We start from the raw sequence: 21,946 nt of genomic DNA, 5'->3' as shown, positions 1-21,946 counted from the left end.
TCTCTTTTTGTTATATATGTACCAGCATATATTGTTTCCAATATGAAAAGTTAATTGTTTTGGGACACTCATAGCTTTTCATTTTGGACAGTAGGGTTTATCATTAAACTGTAATATATCATGCTTCCATTATATATATTTTTCACAAAGGGGGGACTCCATTCTCTCGAAGCAAAATGACCAAAATGCACCCCCCTTGTTAACCTCTGATCCCCCATCTCCATCCCCTAGTAGTAGAGAGAGCGCATGGGCAGATGGCTCGCTTACTTGAAAACTTTAGTCTAGTGTGGCTACTAAGGAGGTTATGTTTTTGCCCAGATCTGTTGTTTGGTTGGTTGGTTGGTTTTATCAGCAGGATTACAAAAAACAAACAAACAAACAAATTATCACGAAGCTTGATTGGAGGATGGGTCTCTGTCCAGAGTAGACCCTTTCTGTGCAGATCTGAATAAAGGTACCAAGGCTATGACATATTAATAGTTTATAACTGTGCTATTTATTGATGAATCCAAAGGTGCTGTCTCTGGTTCTGAAGTAGCAGAGGGATATGTAATTCAAAGTTTTTCTCTCAGTCCAGCCCCTCTGTCAGTTTTCTCTTAAATCTATAATATTCTCTAAACAATAAACTATGAATATCAAAGTCTATAATACAGTATACGCCTTCATATAATAATGTTGCAATACCTTCATTATCAAAGTGAAAACATGTAGTCGCAGAAGAGCATTGTATAGGATCATTGAGGATCATACGGACCCACTGCTGCCTGTATTAGTTCTATAATATTCTTATAATATTTCTATGATCAGAGAAGCCACACAATATTTAGAGGAGACATGACTACAGATATAGCTTTTACTATATAGTCCAAGGTTAAGTGCTCCCACTGACTCATCCCCCTAATAGAAATATCACAAAATCACCTACTGAATAAGAATATAGTATTATGATGTACTTAAAGTCAGCTACCGAAAGCAAAATGTACTTTGCAAAATGTACTAACTTTAAAAATGTCATTTTACAACATTGGTAACAGTCTTAAACTGAAAACACAAGGGTACCAAACATCTAACTATGCAAAACCTACTGTATCTGTACCCCCCATAGCATGAGCTCATATGTGAAATTGCTGTGATTTTTCTTTCTCTGTGTCACTTCTCTCATCACACAATATCACATTCATCTGACAGACACATTTAGTCTGCCACAACTCTTCTCTTCTTACATGAAAAGCAATTTGGGCTCCTGCTCAAGGAGTTTTCACGGATCAAACCACCATGATAAATGGCCAAACCACTATACACCTGAGTAGCTTACATACATGAAACACGTATGCCACAGATAGCCAATTCAGACACTGCTGAATTTTGTTGAAAATTACTATCAGAGGACTTACTGTACCAAAACTGTTTTAACACCACAACATTGCACTTCCTACCTCTACTGTGGGATATTTTCATTCCCTGCATTTGCAGAAAATAGTCTGAGCGACTGTAGTTTGTAGTTCAGAGATCAAGCAGCATGTATTGACTGCATGCAGACACATTTTGTTGCCTAAGGATTGTAAAAGGTATGGTATTGTTCAGGAAAGGGATAATCTAGTGCTGACAGTGTAGCAGAGCTAAAATTACAGTGGCTTAAACATGACTGGGTAGGTCATTCATTGGTGCACCTGGAGGACAGAATAGCTGAGGCTGGGATGATAGCACAGCATTATCCAGGCTCAGGGATGCTCACACTTGCACTTTCCCCCAGAGAGTCAATTTCAGTTTTTTCTATTCTCACTAACTCATCCAAATTAGGTGGAATTGTATCAAAATGTGTTGTTTATCATACATTTGTATAATGATAATAGGATGCTCATGTGCTGTGGTATGAGTTCCTCTCATAATCAGTAGCAATTTTAGGGTGCCATCCCTCTTGTTGGCAAAATGAGCAAAATGCCTTGTTAACCTATCATCCCCCTAGTAGCACAGAAAGTGCCAGGGCAGATGAGTTGTTTAGCTGTCTAATCTGCCTGAATCACTGAGACTTTATCTTACTGAGGTTTGTGCATAACTGTGCTAAATGTGCTGTGTAACACTTTCCAGTAGACTTTGGATTTATGCTGCTGAAAATGCACCCCCTGAAAAAGCCACTTCTGTGACAAAATATTTTATGGGAGACATGACTACTGAACTAAGTGGGACATTTTTGTAAAAAAAAAAAAACAATTTATAAATAGATGAATTTCAGTCAGAGCAAAATTGGAACAGATTGTTTTATTAGTAATGGTGGTTGCTTAATAATTAACACAGCAACTCCAATCTTAGTTGTCTTACATTACTTATATCTATTCTTATGTTTTGATTAAGACACCCCTAGTGGTAGATATTACATAGTGTGCATTTAATATTTGGGGATCTTGAACTTTTGATCAGACAAAACAGTTCAATTGAAGACATAAGAGCCCAACTGATACTGGATTAAGAGGTTGAACTGATACTACTAAAACCTATAATGATGTGCTAATGGGGTTCGTTTTTTGTTTTTTTTAAATAACCATATATTGCTTTTTTAGATAAGGGTTTGGCAGTTTTAGTCCTCCATAGTAAGCAGTGCATTTTAGTTAAAAATAAGCATGACTGTTTCTTATATTTTAAAGATGCACTATGTAGTTTTGGGGAACTCAGAAATATTGTTTTTCTTTCCATAAATGAATAAACAAGCGGTTCTCAGAGGAAATTAAGGTCCACAGAACACTGTCTGAAGGTAGAAAAGTAGCAGGGTCCGCCAAATATAAACAAAGTAAAACAGTATGAAACTGTGTTGTCTTTCAAGGTCAGTTTGATTATTCAGTTTATTCAGTTATGAAAACAAAGACTGTTTTATTTTGTTTTTTTAGGCATAAGAAATTAGTCAATTAAGATCTTTCTCCTCTGATTAAAATGTATTTGCCAAAAACTACATAGTGCATTTTTAAAGAATCCAACAACTAGCTAAGCTAAGGTACTCAAAATAGATACGTTTGTTAGCTGTTAATTAATATAGCATTAATTGCTTATTGCAGACTAAATATAGCTACCTCATTCCAGCTTGAAGATCCGGTGTTCTGCGGCATTGAACTAACCTTCCTGTATATTCAGTAATTCTTTGTTCAAAGGTGCCGTTTTTATCCACAAAACGCGGTTAATATGTTGTTACATTCGCATTTTAGGTTGAAATTCACAGGCTGTGTTGTCATTTTACGCCGGAGACGTTAGAAAAAACGACTTCCTGTTTCTACACGTCACGAACCCGGAAGTCATCCTGATTCCGCGGGTCTTTTGGGACAACACAGATCCTCACAGCACAGTGTGCAGAAATGGCGGGTAAGTGACTGAACGGTTTCATGTTTACCTCCATTGTCGTCGTTTTAATGCTTGTACGTCGTTGAACGGACGTCGGTCCTGTTTTTATCTCACTGGAGTTGTAGGTTGAGTCGTGACCTGTTCAAAACATAGCGAGCTAAGCTAACGTTGCATTGCAAGTGACAGGGGCCTGCCTGCTTGTTAGCATGCTATCAGACTGTCATAGCATAGAGTGTGTTTGTGTGTTATCAACAGAATTGAACCCAGTTGTTAGAAATGCCTTAACTTTAACTTACATTTTGAGCACAGTTAGAGAATATCTTGTTGATTATATTCGCCTGCAAGGCAGAAATACCTCATTTTAAGTGGTAACACTAGTTATTCATCTTCATAGAGAAGCTCAAATTGTCAGGACGGGATCTATACTTTAGCATCAGGTTGTTGCAAGGACTGGTGAAGCTGATGTGCACCTCATCAAAAATGCCATTTAGTCAATAAATGGTCATCTTAGGTGTAAAGATAAGGCAAGTGTAACTACAAGTCGAAGTTAAGGGGCACAGTGTTTTGTCAACAAGGGCTTCTTTTGTTCTCTGGTATGTTTCTGTATATAGGAGTGGTTGTTGAAAACATCAGGCAGAGAGTATCTTAATCTTCTCTATCAAAGCCAATCTCTGATGCTGCTAAAATATGGATGAATCTCTTGCCAGAACACTTGTCATCAAGCATGAACTGTGACTTAGTCACTGTGTTTAATTCATACCTAAACACAGTTATATTTTCTGATCCTGCTGTGTCAGAGTGATATCTGGCTAGCAAAGATTTCTGATGACTCAAGCTGCTCCTAAAGTGATCATTGGAAAGCAGTAACTTTGATTTACAAGATACTTGCACCACCGTTATTTTGCAGCAAAAAGAAGATGGTCAGTTGAAATCCTAAGAAATAGAAAATTGTGTTCATGATTATACTGTTTATATTTGTACATTTTACCTATATACGATTCCATCTCTATTTCTGCTATAGGTCTTCTTCTAACCTTTTTATTATATTGGGTTTTTTTGGTTTACTAATATTGTTGTTTCTTGTTATATTGAACTATCCTTTGGCTGCTGTGATGCACAGATTTCTCCGTTTGTGGGACTAACTCAGGAATTTCTGATTCTGATTCTTAGAAGTAAAAAATTGGCCTTTTGATGCAAAAAAATGTTATAAAGTGGAGAAACACAACCCGTTTGATTCGTGTGTTCCACAGGAGTCAATACCATGGAGAAGAAACTAGCTGAATACAAGTGCGACACCAATGAAGCTATATCTTTGAAGCTGGGTATGTTTATTTTTCCCTTATGTCTTGTTAAAATAAATAATAATATGCATGCACAGTATCTTGTGGAGTCAACTTTTAATCCTCATTTAAATTGTCTGAACCTCGTCATCTTTTCATCTCAGTTCGCTTCCCAGAGGATGTTGATGATGAGAGCACAACGTTTCACCCTGAGTACAGCCACCAGCTCTATGGAGACGAGTGAGTATTTTTTGATCATTACCTCTCCTTAATGATACAGAAACTAATGATCACATAGTTTTTACTATGCAAAGAAGGAAGTTATTAGTTATTATTAGTATTTTTGAGCACTGTGGCCTCACTGACTATCATCCTAGTACTGTATTCATTATTTATATATATATATCTATATCTATCTAGATAGATAGATAGATAGATAGATAGATAGATAGATAGATAGATATACATAATGAATACAGTACTAGGATGATAGTCAGTGAGGCCACAGTGCTCAAAAATACTAATAATAACTAATAACTTCCTAACTAAAAGTCTGATACACTCACAATACTGAATACAAAGTTTGACTGAAAATGAATATTGAGAATTTATTCCACCTTCCTTGGGCATAAAGTGTGAAATGGACATTAGCACATTGTGTGTCAGGGGTGCATATTCTTAAGATGGATCAATAAAAACTGACAGTAGTAGATTTGCTGCATGTTGAGGCATGTACTTACAGTAATTCGGAAACCTCAGCGAAAATTTGTGCTCGGATAAAATCAAATGTGTGCAGGAAAGTAAGATCTGATCACAGGTCTAACAGAGGTTCAATCAACCGATAAGCCCAGAGTGCACACTCCTTAACCGGACATAAATTGTTATTATCAGGACAAACATCAACTATTGCTGGTGAAAAGGGAAATACTATAGGATGATGTATAAACTGTTAAAAGGGCTTTTTATTTTGTGATGAATGTAATCACTAAGCAGGCTCATCGGCCAAAATTTTTTACTAAAAATCAGGGCAATTAACAAAATAGTTCAATATTTTGAGTAATATGCTAATTTACTTTGCATCTGAGTGAGATGAGAATAGCTGTAGGCAGGGTGGGAATTTCACGGCGGCCGTGGCCATCTGTGAAACGAGGGCGCAGGGACCGTCTACAAAGTGCAACACCGAAAAGAGATACTACAAAAAATATTCAATAACTTCACTATTTTTCAGTGTAGTGTCACCAAAATCACTCCACACATCAGTGGTCTCCTGCTGATATTCTACAATTTTTTGTTTGGAAAAAAAGTGCTTTGCCATAATTTTGGGGAATGTCTATTGGGAGAAATATTCAATAACAGTAATATTCAGTATAGTATCACCAAAATCACCTAAGCACAACCCTACTAAAAAAATGGTTTTCTAATGTAACATTAACTTGATATTGGTATTAAAAAATGTTTTAATACATAATCCATGTCTTATTATAAATTAGGATGTTATGGTATCAATCTGAAAGGTAAATCATTGAATTTTACTCAATGGCCTTTGTGCCTTGTCATGTGGCCTTGGTGCCCCTAAAAAAAAAAAGTGTAGTGTAGTGTGATGAGGACTGGAGGGAAACGGTTGGCCCAGTTCAGTATGAAGTCATAGAATACACCTACCAGCTCCTCTAAAAATAATCTGGTGAAATCTGCACAAAAACAGAATGTATGAGTGACATGTTTGGACTTGTAACTACAAGTTGACATGCAACAATCTGTCCATCAAGTGCAACTTGACTGACTCTATCATAGGTTGCCAGAAAAGGTCGTACCAAACCTGGTAGCTTGACTGTGACAAGAATAACATTCATGGACATTTCATCCAGTTAGCTTTTGTTTTATTTTGCAATTATGTGAGTGCTCTGAAGAGCTATACATGAAACAAATGTCCTTTAAACATTACCTAGGTGAGCTGTGTTTTCCTGTACTAGGGATTGTTTGTTTTGACTAGCATGCATCTGATGTTGGTGTGATGTCAATTCCTCCTCCTCTCCTTCTTGGATTATAATTGAGTATAACGTACATGAAGTTTTGTGAGTTTTTCCAACTGCCTCATTATAAAGTCCTCGGACCAAATATCAATTAAACATGGGGTCTCCTCCTCTCCCCATGCGCTACAGTAGCCCCATTTTCTTGTGCAGATTTTTTTCTTTGTTCTTTGCTCAAACATCAGAGGTCTTCACTGAAACAAACTAAATCATGGTTCAGTTTGATACTGACAGATCCAGGCATAGGTCAAGAAAGGTATCGCACCTGTAATTTGGGTCCGTATCAAGTCCAAAAGTCTGGACCAAATAAGGGAGGGACTATAGGTCTAGTTAAGGTGCTGAACAGAGTTATAGGTTCAGATGTTGTATGCCAAGAAGTGGTTCCACTTTATGAATCCCTGTAAAACCACAAATTGTCAATTTTACATATCTGTAGAGTTTCATGTTTGGGTGGTGTTTTTTATGAGTTTGAACAGAGAGTCCACCTCCTTCTCTTTTTATGCTATATGATAAGCTAGGCTAATGAAGTTCTCACTTCACCTCTGTATCCACCACTGCCACATGAGATTATTTGCTTTCCACAAAGTTGAACGTACCATCACATTAAGTATTGCCAGACCAATCATTGGTATTGAACCTGAGCAGGACTACATTATAGGCACTGACACCTGTGTCTGGCTTACAGTAGCATGTCGATATGCTCTAAATTGCATTTCCAAATTAGTCAAAACTACGACTGGTTATTTTTGCACTTGCTGCAATCAGCTCAAAGGGAACTCAGTAATTGGGGCATTAATTATTTCAGCAAGCATAATTGCTAGTAAAGCTCAATCACGGAGTTGCATAATGATGAAATCTATTTTGCCATAAACTGCCTGTGATGTGGGGGTTAAAGAAACAATGCAACATAGTGAAATAATTGGTCTGACCTACAGAAGGCATGTTTATGATGAGTGTATGCTATACTGCCTGCTACTTAAAACAGCTGTTAATTGTTTGCTGTCCTAGTTAAATTATATGTAACTTCGCTGTTATTTTTAATGATTCCAACCACTTTTTTGTTTGCAGTGAGGTCGCTTTTGGGTACAAAGGTCTTCAGATACAGCTTTTCTACACTGCTGGAAACCTAAGCACCCTCTTCAAAGTGAAATACTCCTCTAAAGTCACTGAGGTGTTTGATTGTGTGGAGGTAGGACACATGTTTCTTTACTCTTTTCATTTAAAACATCCAGCATACTGAAATGTGACTGGTGTTGTGGCTAAATCACTGCTTGGTTTACCTGTTTCAATGTTGTAATGATGATGGGTAACCATGCTTATTCTCAGTATAAACAAACTATGCCTTAAATCAAGGTGTGATCAAAACACCTTGCCTCCTGCTGAAATGTAGTTTAACACAAAGCTGCTCCATTATGCTTTAAGTGGAGGATTATGGAATACACGAGTTGTCTCTTCTTAAGGTGGATTTTTGCCAATAGGGGTGTATTTTAAGTGCTGCTGAATGATGAAGCTAGTACATCTTTGTGAGATGACATTTTTATTTTTTTCAATCAATCGTGCCTATGGCCATTGCGTTTTCTAACTTTCTAACTCAGTATAGCTGAGCTACAAGTTTCAAGCTTCTGATGCTGAACACAGGTAAGTTACGGACTTGTGGTGCTGAGAAAACAACACCTTTAAAACCGGCAGGGGGATGTATGTTGGACGCTCGAGTTGATCTGACTCTCTTTTGCTGGTGATAGGAGACAGTTTTCTCTGCTAGGTGAGTTCAGTTGGTCAGTGTGACAGTGGGAAACAGCGACCGTGGTGTGCAAATGAGTGGCAACTCAGTGGGGACACACTACCCAACCCCACACCATCTTACCACTGTCTCTTACCTGGAGACACCCATTTTGGGGACAGATTCTGGAGCCATGCAGCTAGCTGGTGCAGAGCAGACACTTTGCTGTCATGTGTTCTCTCTGAGTTTGTCTCTCCTCTGCCTCCTCCTTAGAACCATTTCCATTTTTTATTATTATTATTTATTTATTCTTTTTTATTAGACTTACTATTGATTACTGTTGATGGCTATATTATCGAGGGCCACGTCAAAAAATCATTAAAACAGTTTGGATATTGGCAGAGAGGTTGTTCCTTTCACACAGTTGCAGAAGGCAGAAGCTTTTTCGCCGTTGGTTGTAGTCTTTGCTGTGTGTTCCAGTGCAACCTTCTGGCTGAGACAAAGATATCGGACAGTTGGCCTTTGTCACAACTAGTTCTTTGATCAGTTTGGTTTGTTATGGCCTCTTAGAATACATTGGCATACAAGCTGGCAGCTATACATTTTATTACAAATACAATATTCGCCTCCAATTCCCTTACCCATACTCTCTACGAATCAGCACACAACCTATTGTTCCTTGTGTCATAGTTTGGACAACAGCCCTATTGGGAAATCCTCCTTGTGAGATCTATTGTACTGTGTTGTGTAGCGTGGACCGTACAGCAATCTGACGACTTGGAAAGCCATGCATTGTGACTAATAAAGTTCCCTCCGTTGCCTCTTTTATAAGGTAAAGTGTGTCCACAGTGTCGGTAGGCCTTATGTCAAATAAAAGCCAAAATTTCAAAAGTATGGTCTCCATTGGTTTGAGGCCTAGATAGAGGAGCAACCAGCAAACCGTGATCAGAGGACCTTAAAGACCTGGTGGTGGTAGACAATACAGCGCTCTTTGTGATGACAAGAACTTAAAATTGGGTTCCGTATTTGACGGGAAGCCAGTGGAGAGTAACCACAATCTGTATCACATGGGGCCTTTTGGAGGATCTGGTCAACATTTTAGCAGCGACAGTTTCGACATAAAAGCACCCAATAACATATACATCTACGCTTTAGACAAATCTTTCAGCTGTTAAAAAACACAAGCGATTCAGCAACTCGAGATGTTGGTCCAGAGTCGATGCCCAGGCCACACCTTGGTTTCTAATCGATTTAACCTCAGTGGTAAGAGACCCAAGACCATCCATTACCTTCGGGACAAAACTAGGAGGGGCAAAATTAATCCAGCACATTGATAATCTGAAGGAAAAAAAGACATTTGATGATGTTTTTTGTGTGTAAAAAATGTTTGGATACCCACTGTCACATGTAATTAGTGTTTTTGGAAAACTAACAGCAGGCGGCAGCAGAAGTGAAAATGGAACAGGACTTTTACAAATTGAAATGTATGACAATAGATGCCTTTTTAATAACCTGAAGTTTAATAAATCAAACTGTAACTATGACAGACAAATAGGCAGCTTTACTGACTGCAATCACATATTTGTAAAGGGGACCTATTGTAGGCTTTTGTGGGCAGTTTTTCTGGTACCATAATGTTGTTTCTTCACTTACTGAAGAAACTCTGAGCCTCTCTGGGTGGTGACATTATCCTGTGAGAGATCTCCCGTTTTGTTAGACAAAATCTCAGCCCACCATGGCCCCCTGTGCCAGTACACTAATCCTACTCCTCCCTGTCTGAAGAGAAGGGCTTTAAAAGGGTTTGTACGTGGGGTCTAACATGAGGAATTGATTTTTTACCAAGGTTTGTGTGATTGAATCAGCAGGAGGAGTAATGTGACACGGTTGGGTATCTTGTTCATATATTTCCAGGAGGGAGTTGTTGCTCAAGTCATCAACAATCAAAATCGTTGGTGCTGAATATCTGTGAACTGATCTTGAAAAGTTTCGGCTTTTAATGTGGTAACCCTTTTTATGTAACGATTAACGCATTCTTTGCCTGTATTGCTCAGCTAATAACAATTAAACGTAATGTTTTCTGGGAGTTGCACTGCTCAGTGTATAAAACTGTCTGCTTTTTTAATTGCCAGACATGAGAATTTACATATCAACAGCCAGTATTTGGACAAAAACGGACAGTAAAGTGAAATGCTTGTCCTGGTCACTCCTCCTAAGAGACTCCACAAAAGGCCTCGGGCAGCTTTGAATATTTCCTGAAGCTTTCAATGCAGCAAACACGTTTAAACGAATACATGAATTGGCCAGGGCCCCTATTGAGGTCAGAGGATTCAACTCTGGGGACATCTGCCTTGTCTGGAAACAGCAGGGACTCCCTAACTGGACAATGTGGCCTTCAACTGGTGGCAGTGGGAGCAGTGGTATTACAAGGTCTGTAATGAATGTCTTTTTTTTTTTTTTTTTTTTTTTTGGTAACATCCAAAGCTTCTATTATGGTTTTCAAACGAGGCTTCAAAGGTCTGTCATATTTTTATGACGTCATCAAAAATCCTCAAACAAAATCGTTAATGTGATTGTTCTTCATCTGATTATAGGAGTTTGTCTTATTTTTTCTAAATCAACTTTCTTAATGGATTTAGTGTGTTTGTTTTATATGTGTGTCTGTGTGTGTGTGTGTGTGTGTGTCTGTTATAAGAAGGTGAAACGTCAACAAAATTGATTTAAACACAGTATTTCTTTAGATTAAAACAATGTTGTGAATTTTGGAAATGGGTTGCATCTGTAATTTTTTGAGATGTCAACACTCCGGTTTTGTAAATTCTCAATTATACAAGCCTGAAAAATTAACACGCAGTCACCGGTGGATCTAATTACATAAGTAGTATACCAATAATAATATTAATGTAGACTAAGCTTTATCTGCAACTGTATTTAGGTGGCTGGTATTTATAAGTGAGTATAATTGGAAGAGGATCCTAGGTCTGGTGATCTTGAGATTATGGTTAAGCAGTTATGGGTGGTTTAAAATTTAGAGTGATACAGTGCTATATTTGATTACGGTTGATTCAAATTAAGGGAGACTTTGGGGCCTTAGCGGAGGTATCTACTGATTCCAGTTTGCTAAGGTGGTTATATAAATGCAATATTTGGTGCTCTTAGTTTGCTGCTAGACCGGCACATTAAAAGAGGTGCATACCTCCATTTGAGCTGGAGAGCAAATGTTGTTTTGAAAGACTTGATGCCAAAAAATACAGATTGAAGCAGAATATTTTGTTAACTAAAAACATGTTGTGAAATTTGGACAGGATTACAACTTTGGGGCTTTGAACTGTTTGGTGTAGCTGTAGGCATTACTTCTAAAATCACCAGGTTTTGGTGTTCCTGTGGTTGCACTCAAATCATAAATAGCCTGCTGCGACAGCGATCCAATGGGGCTACATCACTTTCATCTCCGGTAACTTCCCCAAAAAAAAAGCCATGGCAAGAAATTCTCAGTGTTTGAACCTAAAGAGAGCCATTAGACTTTTTTGGGAACATAGTTCGAAGCTGATATTCAAACTGAAATGTGATGGCTGGCTTCGTGTCTACGTGCGGCTCTACTTAATGTTCAGCGTTGACCCCTGAGTGTTCACCTTGTTAAGGGTTTGAGTGCAGCTGGTGTAGAGGTAGAGAGCGAGGGGAGCAGCAGAGTTCAGGCTGCATCTGAAGAGTGTTTGTCTCTGAGTGCGTGCGGACGGTCGGGGTGCGGTGCAGCTGGTGACAGCCGAGGGGAGGCAGAGATGGAGAGTTTATGCAGCTGCCATGTTGATAGAAGACTCATCGAAAATCACCTTCTCCCCTTTAAATCAGCCAAAAACAGAGTGCTGCTGGACTTGTGTCAGAAAACACTGATTTTGGTGCCAAAGCTTTTGTGCTCCTGAGCTGGCAACTCATAGTTGTTAAACGCAATTATTTCTGTTGCATTCATAATCCGTGTGAATGTGGAAATATGTTTTAACTGTAAAAATTTAATAAATGATTACAGGCAGAGAAAATGACTGCAGATTTTTGAATGATGGATGGTCTTTAGAGTAGATTAAAGAGATGAAATAAAACCAACACAACAAATTAGATAGTTTGTACTCCCTTTGAGCTTATTGTTAGAAATCAAAGACATTAACAAAATGCTCTAAAAGAACATTGTTAAGTTATATTCATGCCAAACTAAGGCATCTATTCTGGAAGGCTGTGCAATTTAGCCTCTAGTATGTAGGAGAGTGCCCGGGACAAAGGGACTTGTTTGTCCATGGCCTTTTAAGTATGGTCCTTGTTCCTTAGAAATGTGGCTGAACAATTACAATGGTTAAGAGGCATTCAGCTGCAGGTGCATTACTTCCAGTTAGATATTAGCTGATGTCTGAAAGGGTGGGGAATTAGCAGTATGTTGTATTAGCCTTTTGTAGTGCATTTTGCTCAGACCGTCTTCATTTCCCAGTTTTCAATGCTGAGCAGCAAGGGTCTCTTTGCTGAAATAATGCCCATCACACATGTAAATGGTGTGAAAGGGCTGCTTAGCGAAGTGTTCTCATGTCAATCCTTGTGGAAATGGATACAATGCAAACATTACAGCTGAACTAACCACAGGTTGCACTGAGTAAAAAGTCCAAGGGTAGGGTCCCTTTGTGTCCGAGGCTCTTTGGAAATGCAGGGGCAAATTCATTTCACTGGGTTCACTTGGCAGGATTAGAGGAGAGGCCTCTATTATGGATGCCCAAAGGTTTGTTAAGTTGAGATCAATTCATAAGATTTAATTTCCCAGTGAGAAGCAGAAATGCGTTTTATTGTGGCAACTTCATCACATATTCATGGTTTAACATAAGTAGTAAATGTACTGATTTAAGTGGTCTTTCCAGCAGGGAGGGGGGGGAGGGTGCCGCTGTGGTCTCTGCTCAGCTGACAGTTTTAATTGCCTAATGGTTTTCTTTTCATGAGCACAAAACATGTATGCTTCCAGTTTTATTTTATAGGATATGGCTTTGTACTTTTTTGCAGGTTGCCAACATCTCTATAGCATGTTTTCAGCATCATTTTTTTAAGTATATCATTAGAAGGTTAATGTAAAAAGGTTAAAAATTTAATTTTGCAAACATTTTTTTTTACTCTGTTTAAAGTAATAATCTTGACAATTTTCATATTACCAAATATCTGTTAAGTCACTGTCTATCGCCGAATGATGTAACACAATGATGATTGAGCCTTTGGCCCAATTTTGAAAGCCCTTGCAGTTGCTATTATACCAAAGATGTACACTGGGTTGGTGGCAACTTTCCCAGAGAATATCAAAAGCGGCACACAGTTAGTGAAGCATTTGAGAGTAGGTGGTTTGCATGTGACATAACCGTTGTGTTTGTCCTAGTCTCTGCTAGCATTGTGAATGGTTAACGTTACTGTTAACGGTCATTGCTGAACAAACAAAGAATAAAACGATATCAGTGGTATGCGCTGTATTCTGGCAGCTTGGCCTTTTGCCAGTTTATGGCTATTTTATAGGTACACATAATATTTATTTTTTTTGGCAGATAACTGATAATTACCTGCCTCTCATGACATATACTGATCAGATAACAGATAATTCTACATTTTGTATGTTGTAAAGAAGTTCCTAACCTGTAATTTAGTCACACCTGATAGGAAGAAAAGATGTAGTGAGCATGGGTGACTTAATATTCTACAGCTGTGATAAGATTTTGTTAAATCTTGTAGACGTTCTTCTCTCTGAACCCTTGTGGAACATATCTTACAAATTGCAATTATGTTGTCTTCCTCTAATGTCGAGAGAACTTCGACACTGTTGACAGCATGTTTGGTTCTCTAGTCTACCCTGTGCAGCTCTATATACAGGTGCAGCAGTTTGACGTCATGTGTGCGACAACAGCGTGCAGCGCTTGTTCTTTTCATTTGTGTTTTTTGACAGATAACCAAACCCATCTTAAAGGTGCACACCACCACCTACTCTCTATGAGAGTCCATGAAAGCAATTTGGCGCTGTATCTTCCATTTATCAGCAATAATTACCGATACTGATATATACCTAGATATATAAATTTCCCAGAATTGGGCTAATATTCATCAAGCTGTTCTCACTGTCTGTGTTTTCCTGGATAATCCCACAAGATTCCTGTTCCCAAATGAATCCCCACATTCCCTTGTGGGAATCCCAAGGCAACTGGTTCTGTTTCTTCTTCATTTAAGTTTATTGGTAATACCAGTACCTCCAACTTCTAGGCTATGTGTGGCTTTATTTATTCACTCCAAACCAGTTGATGCAAATGCACCAAGTTCACAGTTTTTTTGGTCATTTTTTTGTGACTTTTAACGTTTTCTTCAAATTTACTTGACAATTAAGCTTATGACACAGCTTATGAACATACGGTCTGTTTTTAAAAAGAAAAGCAGAAAGTATACTTTAGAAGTTATGTTTATCCCAAAAATGCCTTACTAGTAAAATTTCTCAACTGTCAAACTTCCTGATGTGTTTATTGCGCTGCTAAATTCATGCACATTGTGTTATCCCAGCCTGACGATGTTGAAGGGAAGATCCGGGAAATCGTCCCTGCTGGGTTCACCTGCAACACTGATGACTTCATCTCACTGCTGGAGAAGGAGGCCAATTTCATGCCCTTCGGCACCCTGCTTCACACATACACAGTCCACAGCGAGGAGGCGGGAGAGCTGACATACCAGATTCACAAGGTACGAAACTTCACTCACTGCTTCTCCAAAGCAATCCCAGAAGATATTAGTGTTAGATTTGACATTTTTAGAGTAGTTTGTTATGTTTGAATGGCAGGGACAAGACTTGACTCGAAATGAAATTGGACGTTTGTTTATGTCGTATTCGCCCTCAGGCTGATATCACCTGCCCAGGATTCCAAGAGTACCACGAGCGCCTACAGACCTTTCTCATGTGGTTCATAGAGACTGCCAGTTTCATCGACGCAGACGATGATCGTTGGGACTTCTTTCTTGTGTGAGTGCCCTCCTTAATTGACATCATACACCCACCCCGCACACCCTCCCTCTACGCCCAATCCTACCCTAAAGCCTTTATTGTGTCATTGAAAAACAAAGCCCCCCTTTGTGGCGCTTGTGACCAATTACCAGGCCAGTTTGATTATATTTCCCCCCGTAGGAGAATTGTTGATCAGGCAAGAGCTTCCTTTGTGCCAAAAGCCCTTTTCAAATTTTTTAGGGGCAAGAGCTGAATTGAATACTGTTGTCTTTTGAAACACTGAACAATGTCTTAACAGTAAAAAGAGCCTCTGCCAGTGTTTTCTTTACCCTGGCAACTATTAATACTGACAATGGGCAAAATGGACTGAAGTGATTTTGAGGAGCTCAGTCCCTCCTCCAACCCCTTCTCTTCCTCTAAGTTGCAGTACTCCAATTAAGTGCATAATGTATTCAGGTTGTAGCAGGTGTACCAATCGGGGCCTGGCTGCTTTAACATGCTGACGTGCGGGGGGGAGGCGGAAGGGTGGGCACGAGAGCCGAGAGCCGAGAGGCTAAAATGGACACTGCATGGGAGTGTGCCTGTAATTGACCTGTTTGCCTTTGTGTTTTATCTGCAGATTTGAAAAGTACAATAAAGATGGGGAGACTCTCTACGCAACTGTTGGCTACATGACAGTTTATAATTACTACGTGTATCCAGACAAAACCCGACCACGTGTAAGGTAATTGCTGGGGCAGCACGTGCCTTCCCATTCTTTTGTATGGGAAAGGAGTGGAAAATTATACATTTCTTTATCCTCTTCCCAAAGAGCCCAAATTACTGGCTTATATAGCCAACCATTCAACCAGATTTTGTTTCATTACCAAACCAGGGTGATTTGTATCTGAAAACAACTTTTTAGATAAGATTTGATTTGATTTGTTGCATTGATGGATTAGGATAACAATCCATTATTTCCTGCTTTGAATCAAAGAATTTCTGTTCCTGCTCAGACGCCACATAAATGTGTTTTGTGACTAAACCTCAACAAACCTGTTTCCTCATCAGTTCTATGTCTGTGTCCATGTCTGCCCCCTTTTTACCAAACAGCCAAATGCTGATCCTGCCTCCGTTCCAAGGAGAGGGGCATGGAGCTCAGCTTCTGGAGGCCGTGCACAGATTTTACTGCAGCCTGCCCAAGGTGCAAGACATCACGGGTGAGAATCAGTTTTTTTATTTTAACATAATTTACTGTGTTGGAGAAGGATTAGCATTTTAATCTGAGATCATCATGTCAGTCACAAACAGTTGTAATGATTTTCTTGGTGGATCCGAGGATGAGTTGATTTAGAGGGCTTACATGTGTACCAGAACGTGCTGAGGCTCTTTTGAAAGTAGTTGGGTTGAAATGGTTGCTTTGCATGGAGACAGAGGATGAATGCTAAAGAGGCATTCCAGCCTTTTATCCTTTGAGAGAGGAGTCCTATTCAAGGCAGAACGCTCCTGCCAGCAGTTTGTCTGGCCTTGAGTGATACTTCGTCTTTGTTGTTTATAAATAACTTGTTGAAATGATTTGTAATATGTCCTCCAAACTTGCACACACTGACCATGTATTAAATCAACCTTGTTACCTCAATTTACTTGTATGTGGTTTGTTATTAGCTGAAGACCCCTCTGAGAACTACGTGAAGCTGAGAGACTACGTACTGGTCAAGTTATGTCAAGGCCTGCCATCCTTCGCTGCAGACAAGCTGCACCTCGGCTTCTCAGAGGACATGGTCAAAGAAGCACAAGAAAAGTTGAAAATAAACAAGGTGATGTATGAGACTGCAACTTATGATTATTCTGTTCTTTGTTTGATACAAAGTTTTGTTTAAAACATATCAGACAAGTACTAGTTGTGTAGCTGATAATACTAATCCACATATAATCCAAGTGCAGCAAAAACTATTTGAAAAGTTGGATGTGACTGGAATGTGACACAGGGTTTGTAATTTATAAGCAGTTCTTGAATGCACCATGTAGTCAGTTGACAGAAGCAGGCAGCTGACAGTCCAATAAAACCAAAGTTTTAGAGACAGGAGGTTAGTTCCATTTAAGGAGAAAATGTAGGAGGCTGTGTCCTCACGAGGGTTTGAATCCTTCCTGTGGCCCTTTGCTGCATCTCTTTCCCCCCCTTTCTGTCAACTCTCAGGCTGTTGTTATCATGATAAACACACAAAAATCTTTAAATAAATTTTTTTTTAAATAAGAAGAACAATTATTTTCCCCCAGTTTGGCTTTTTTGGCTGAAGGTAAGCTGTGAGATAGTTTTCTGACACATTAACTCAGGTTATCATCCTTTTTTCTCTAGTTATTTTTAGTACTCTAAACATTGTAAACGTTCATTATTCCAAATTTTAGCAACCCAGTTTGTTGCTTTGCTCTAAATACTGTTTGATTCCTTGTTGGTTCGTGTCGCAGGTTAGATTCCATAGTGAGGAATCTATAATGTAGAACTTGGTGGCATTTCTTGAGAATACTTGGCTTCTTTGAACTGACAACTAGAGGCCTGATTTATCGTCAGCCCTTCTTATCACTGCGGTGCTCGGAGTGTGTTCTGTTCCTGATGAGGCACACTGGTGTATTGTACATTTAAAACATTTTATTTTAATTTTTTTCCGCAGAAACATGCAAGGCGAGTGTACGAAATCTTGCGTCTGAGAGCAACAGACATGAGTGATGAAGACAAAGCAAGAGAGTACCGTCTGGAGGTGAAGAAGAGACTATTTGGACCATACAGGGTGAGGTTTTAAACATCAAAACTCCATAGTAGTGAGGAGAAGGTCGTGCAGACATTTTGAGTTGATGATTTCCTGATTTATTCAGAAATAAGTCTGTCAACTTGTCTCATGTTGCTGTCAAACATGAATCCAGTCTTCTACCTTTTGTTACCAACACATTACAACTGTTCAGTGTAGGAAGCAAAGTGGCCCATGTTCAACACACTCTTGATCGGCTTACAGCTCCGTATTGTCACTGTTTATTATGTTACCTTTTTAAACAGCAGAAAAATTGATCTTCAATCCCGTGAAAATTGATAGATTACTCGTGCCGTATTGTTGTAGCCACAATAGGGCGCACCAGGCGTCTGTGGTACTGCTGCCGCCCAAGCTTTTTTCTATTCAGACACATGTCATTAGCTGGGATTTGCATTTCTTTGGGCGAAATAATTTTCATGAAAGTGTGTTTGAAGCACTTTGTCAAAAAGCTGCTACTGTTCACAGTTCTGTAGCTTTACTATTGCAGCGTTCTTTGAACCTCACCAGCAAAACAGTGTAATTTTATAAAATCATTTTTGTTATTTTTTCATGTTTTTCTTGACAACTTTCCTTTGCGTTTCAGAGATTACGTGTAACAGACTTAAGCCTGGTGAACAGAATATCATTAGCTTCTCTGATTCAGTTTCACCAGACTTGTTGGAGTAGATCTGTGGGCACCAGCGTGACACCCTACATCCTGTTTGTTTTAGACATTTTATGTTTGAGCTGCTCACTGAAACTTTGCATACCAGCCATTACAGAATTTTCTGTCAGTAGTGTGACCACATGTCTCAAAAAAGGCAGAAACTGACATGGAAAAGACCTATGTGGTGAAGCAGGAAGTAGGAATTTCTTGGGAGAGTGGCAAGGAAAGATCTGGTGGCCAGATGCAGAGCGTTTTTCCTTCCCTGAGGAGATTTAGTGTGTAGAAGCTGCTGCTCTGTGAATGTGAGGGAAAATTATACATTTCTGCTCTTACCCCCAATCCCCCAATGACCATGTTTGCATGCATGTGAGTGTTGGATTTTTTAAGAAGCAGATTGCATGAGACTAGGTGAACGTGTACTTCATCACTCCAAGTCCAGAACCTTTCAGATTTCATTGCAGATGTTTATTTCACTGACCAATAATCCATGATTTATGAAGGGTATATAAATTGGAACCGATGCCTCAATTAATTACTACACTTGTTATTGCTTTATAGATAAGTGATAAGCCATTAATACCATTTGGTTTATATCCTTATGTTGCATAACAGACGTTGTCTTTTTCAGTAAGCTCATTATTTAATCATGCGGAAAGATCCTTTAATGGACATCTTAACCACCAAGAGAACTACCCAACATTGTCTTTGGAGGAAAGCATTACTCAAAGGAATGTGTTTAATATATATTGTCAAATCAGCAGTACTTTTATTCAAATTTCTTGAACTGTTCAACTAGTGGACATTTGTGAAAAACTAAACCTCAGACTTGATTAATTATCGTAATGTAAGAACACTCATTAGAGATGAACTCACTGTCTGATGGTCAAGTCTGCAGTTAAAAATGTAAAGGTGCTCGGTATCTTGTAAGTCCATGAAAGCTGAACACTTGTTTTATACAATGAATAACATAATTAACCAATTAAAAGCGACATTAAAGGTGTGATATGTAAGAATTTTAGCTTAAATCATTAAAGAATTAACACATTTTCAATGGACTGTGAATAAAATAATAGTTTTGTCTTGTATGTGCTGCGTTGCAGAGATATCTATTGAAGATAGCATGCTAACCAGCTAGCTCTATCTCGTCCTGCCTTGTAACAGACTGAATCAGTATGATGTTGCAAATATAACAACAGTTATTTCCTTCTGGAAAACTGGCCGTTGGTTTGCAGTGTGGAGAAGTGAAATCTGCAGACTTGTTTGTTTGTGGTCATGGAAAACAAGCTCACTCCTTGCCACATCTTGGCACTTGTGTGGCACTACTCAGCTTTCAAAGTCCTCAGTTTGCTGTACTCCACTGTAAATCCAGTAGAGTAAACTTAGCTTTAGCAGTTTACTGTGTATGCCTTTGGAGGAAATCACCTTACCTGTGTATTTGTGCTATTAATGTTGTGCAGAAGAACCAGAGGGAGCTGGCAAAGATGAGAAAGTGCCTGCGGCCGGAGGAGCTGGTGTCCCACATGGGTCAGATGGACACTCAGACGCAGCACGAGGAACTGGAGAAGAGCTATCAGGTTGTTGTGGAAGACTACAGGAGAATCATTGAGAGGATTGCATCACAGGCCTGATGAGACTCTGAGATGCTGCTGGCTCTGGAGCCCACCCTCTCAACATGCAGGTGGTCTGTCCTTTCTGTACAAAGCCCACATCACCACAGACTTCAGCTGCGACCAAGAAGAAACTCTCCTGATGTGACAAAATCACTGTTTTAATTAAAGAGTGTTACAGATTTATTGTGGCTGAGACATTGGTGGAGAAAGTCCTGTCTGTTCCCCAGCTGATGTTGATACAGTAGAGGAGAATGGTGCAGCTGGAGGGTGAAGCTGCCTGTTTTTCCTCATGTGTTCGATCACATTGTGTGAGATTAACTGATGTGTACTATTTCACAGGTGATAGGAGGTTCACTACCCTGCAGAAAAACCCTGCTTCTTCTCCATTGTAGACATTTTTTTAAGATCTTTTGTCAAGACAGTTCCAAATGTGTGTTTTGAAACACTTCATACTGAAAATAAAAAAATGGTTTTGTATATTGCTGAAATGGTGTCATTCTTATTGTGGAGAAGTAAACAAACTAAGCCGTTCAGTGTATTTGTTGCAAATGCGGTTTTAATTTTAACATTCTAACTTTTACCAACTAAAAATACAAATGTGTATGTAATTTTGACACAATTCTCAAGCAAACAAGAACAGAAAAAAATAACCATCAATAAACATCTATGTAAACATAAAAGGCAATTGAGTAGAAAAATCCTGGTGCCCAGAGGTACACTGCTAACTAATAATCCACACCACTTTAAGATGTGGCAGACTTCAGAGTACTCTAACACACTTCTACAATGCTTTGGACTCATGGTGGACAGTTGAAAAAAAGATTCTGAGTTTTCGTAAAACTCTGATTAGCCTGCTTACTTGCACACAGTGAAAATGCTGGAATGACGATGTTAAGCAGGTATAATGTTGCCATTATTTAAGTTACTTACCATAAAGTTTAGGTTGATGAGTCATTGAGGGAATCTTGCTTTTGCAGTCTTGGAATTTTGGAGTTCATCCTCAGGAAACCATGATGTCTTTACCAAATGACATGTGAATCCATCAAATGTTTAAGATATTTGAATACAAACAAAGACATCTACATTGTGATGGTGCAGTGGGAAAACTTGGGGGATCATTCAAGTCAGGGGGATTCATTCTGAGGGGGACATGAACCAAATTTTACATAAGTTCCCAGTAATCAGGGAATCACTGAACAAAATAGAGTGCTAATACATTAAAGTGAAACTCGCGCCAAAAAGCAACCGAGGCTTTATTTGTGATTGAATATGAGTCAAACCTTAGTAAATGCGAAATTACGACGAAAGAGGCACTTTTAAGATTTACCGTAGTTTTGCTTTCGGGCAAGCTAATTTTCAATGGGGTGCAGGGGCACTCTGACGCTAGCATCAAAATTGCTATTTTTAAAACACTAAGAAGGCTTGACACAACATAAACTTTGCTCGTAGTATCACCAGGGTCTCTACACATGAACACGAGCATTGAGAACATTGTTTGTGTACGCAGAGTTCACTAAAAAGAAGGTTTTTGGACAACTCACGTTAGCAGTAGCACCTCCAGCGTG

The 21,946-nt window shown here is 39.0% G+C and overlaps 2 protein-coding genes across 2 annotated transcripts in view; one reads left to right on the top strand and one right to left on the bottom strand.

The window, feature by feature from the left end:
- Nucleotides 1-3,234, bottom strand: part of LOC115588800 (calcium-binding mitochondrial carrier protein Aralar1-like) — a 31,366-nt gene extending 28,132 nt beyond the window's left edge. Inside the window, exon 1 of the mRNA XM_030429590.1 lies at nucleotides 3,063-3,234. Within this exon, the coding sequence (XP_030285450.1) occupies nucleotides 3,063-3,098 (36 nt within the window). The 5' untranslated portion in view covers nucleotides 3,099-3,234. The remainder of the gene's footprint in view (nucleotides 1-3,062) is intronic.
- hat1 (histone acetyltransferase 1) lies at nucleotides 3,225-20,869 on the top strand. The gene is made up of 11 exons (XM_030429595.1): nucleotides 3,225-3,348; nucleotides 4,578-4,649; nucleotides 4,772-4,847; nucleotides 7,703-7,823; nucleotides 14,907-15,083; nucleotides 15,239-15,360; nucleotides 15,962-16,066; nucleotides 16,435-16,541; nucleotides 16,987-17,138; nucleotides 17,991-18,107; nucleotides 20,229-20,869. Exons 1-11 carry the CDS (start codon nucleotides 3,342-3,344, stop codon nucleotides 20,397-20,399), a joined length of 1,227 nt encoding a protein of 408 aa, XP_030285455.1. The 5' UTR covers nucleotides 3,225-3,341; the 3' UTR covers nucleotides 20,400-20,869.
- The last annotated feature ends 1,077 nt before the right edge of the window (nucleotides 20,870-21,946 follow it).

Source organism: Sparus aurata, chromosome 9 (genome assembly GCF_900880675.1).
Source record: "Sparus aurata chromosome 9, fSpaAur1.1, whole genome shotgun sequence".
Taxonomy (NCBI): Eukaryota; Metazoa; Chordata; class Actinopteri; order Spariformes; family Sparidae; genus Sparus; species Sparus aurata.
The sequence above is the reverse complement of the archived record's forward strand: the minus strand, read 5'-3'. Positions and strand labels throughout refer to the sequence as shown.

What these genes read in the sequence shown, in the direction of transcription:
- hat1 (XM_030429595.1), top strand. An exon ending in AGCTATATCTTTGAAGCTGG is followed by an intron (nt 4,650 to 4,771) that starts GTATGTTTATTT and finishes TTTTCATCTCAG; the next exon opens with TTCGCTTCCCAGAGGATGTT. An exon ending in AGGTGTTTGATTGTGTGGAG is followed by an intron (nt 7,824 to 14,906) that starts GTAGGACACATG and finishes GTGTTATCCCAG; the next exon opens with CCTGACGATGTTGAAGGGAA.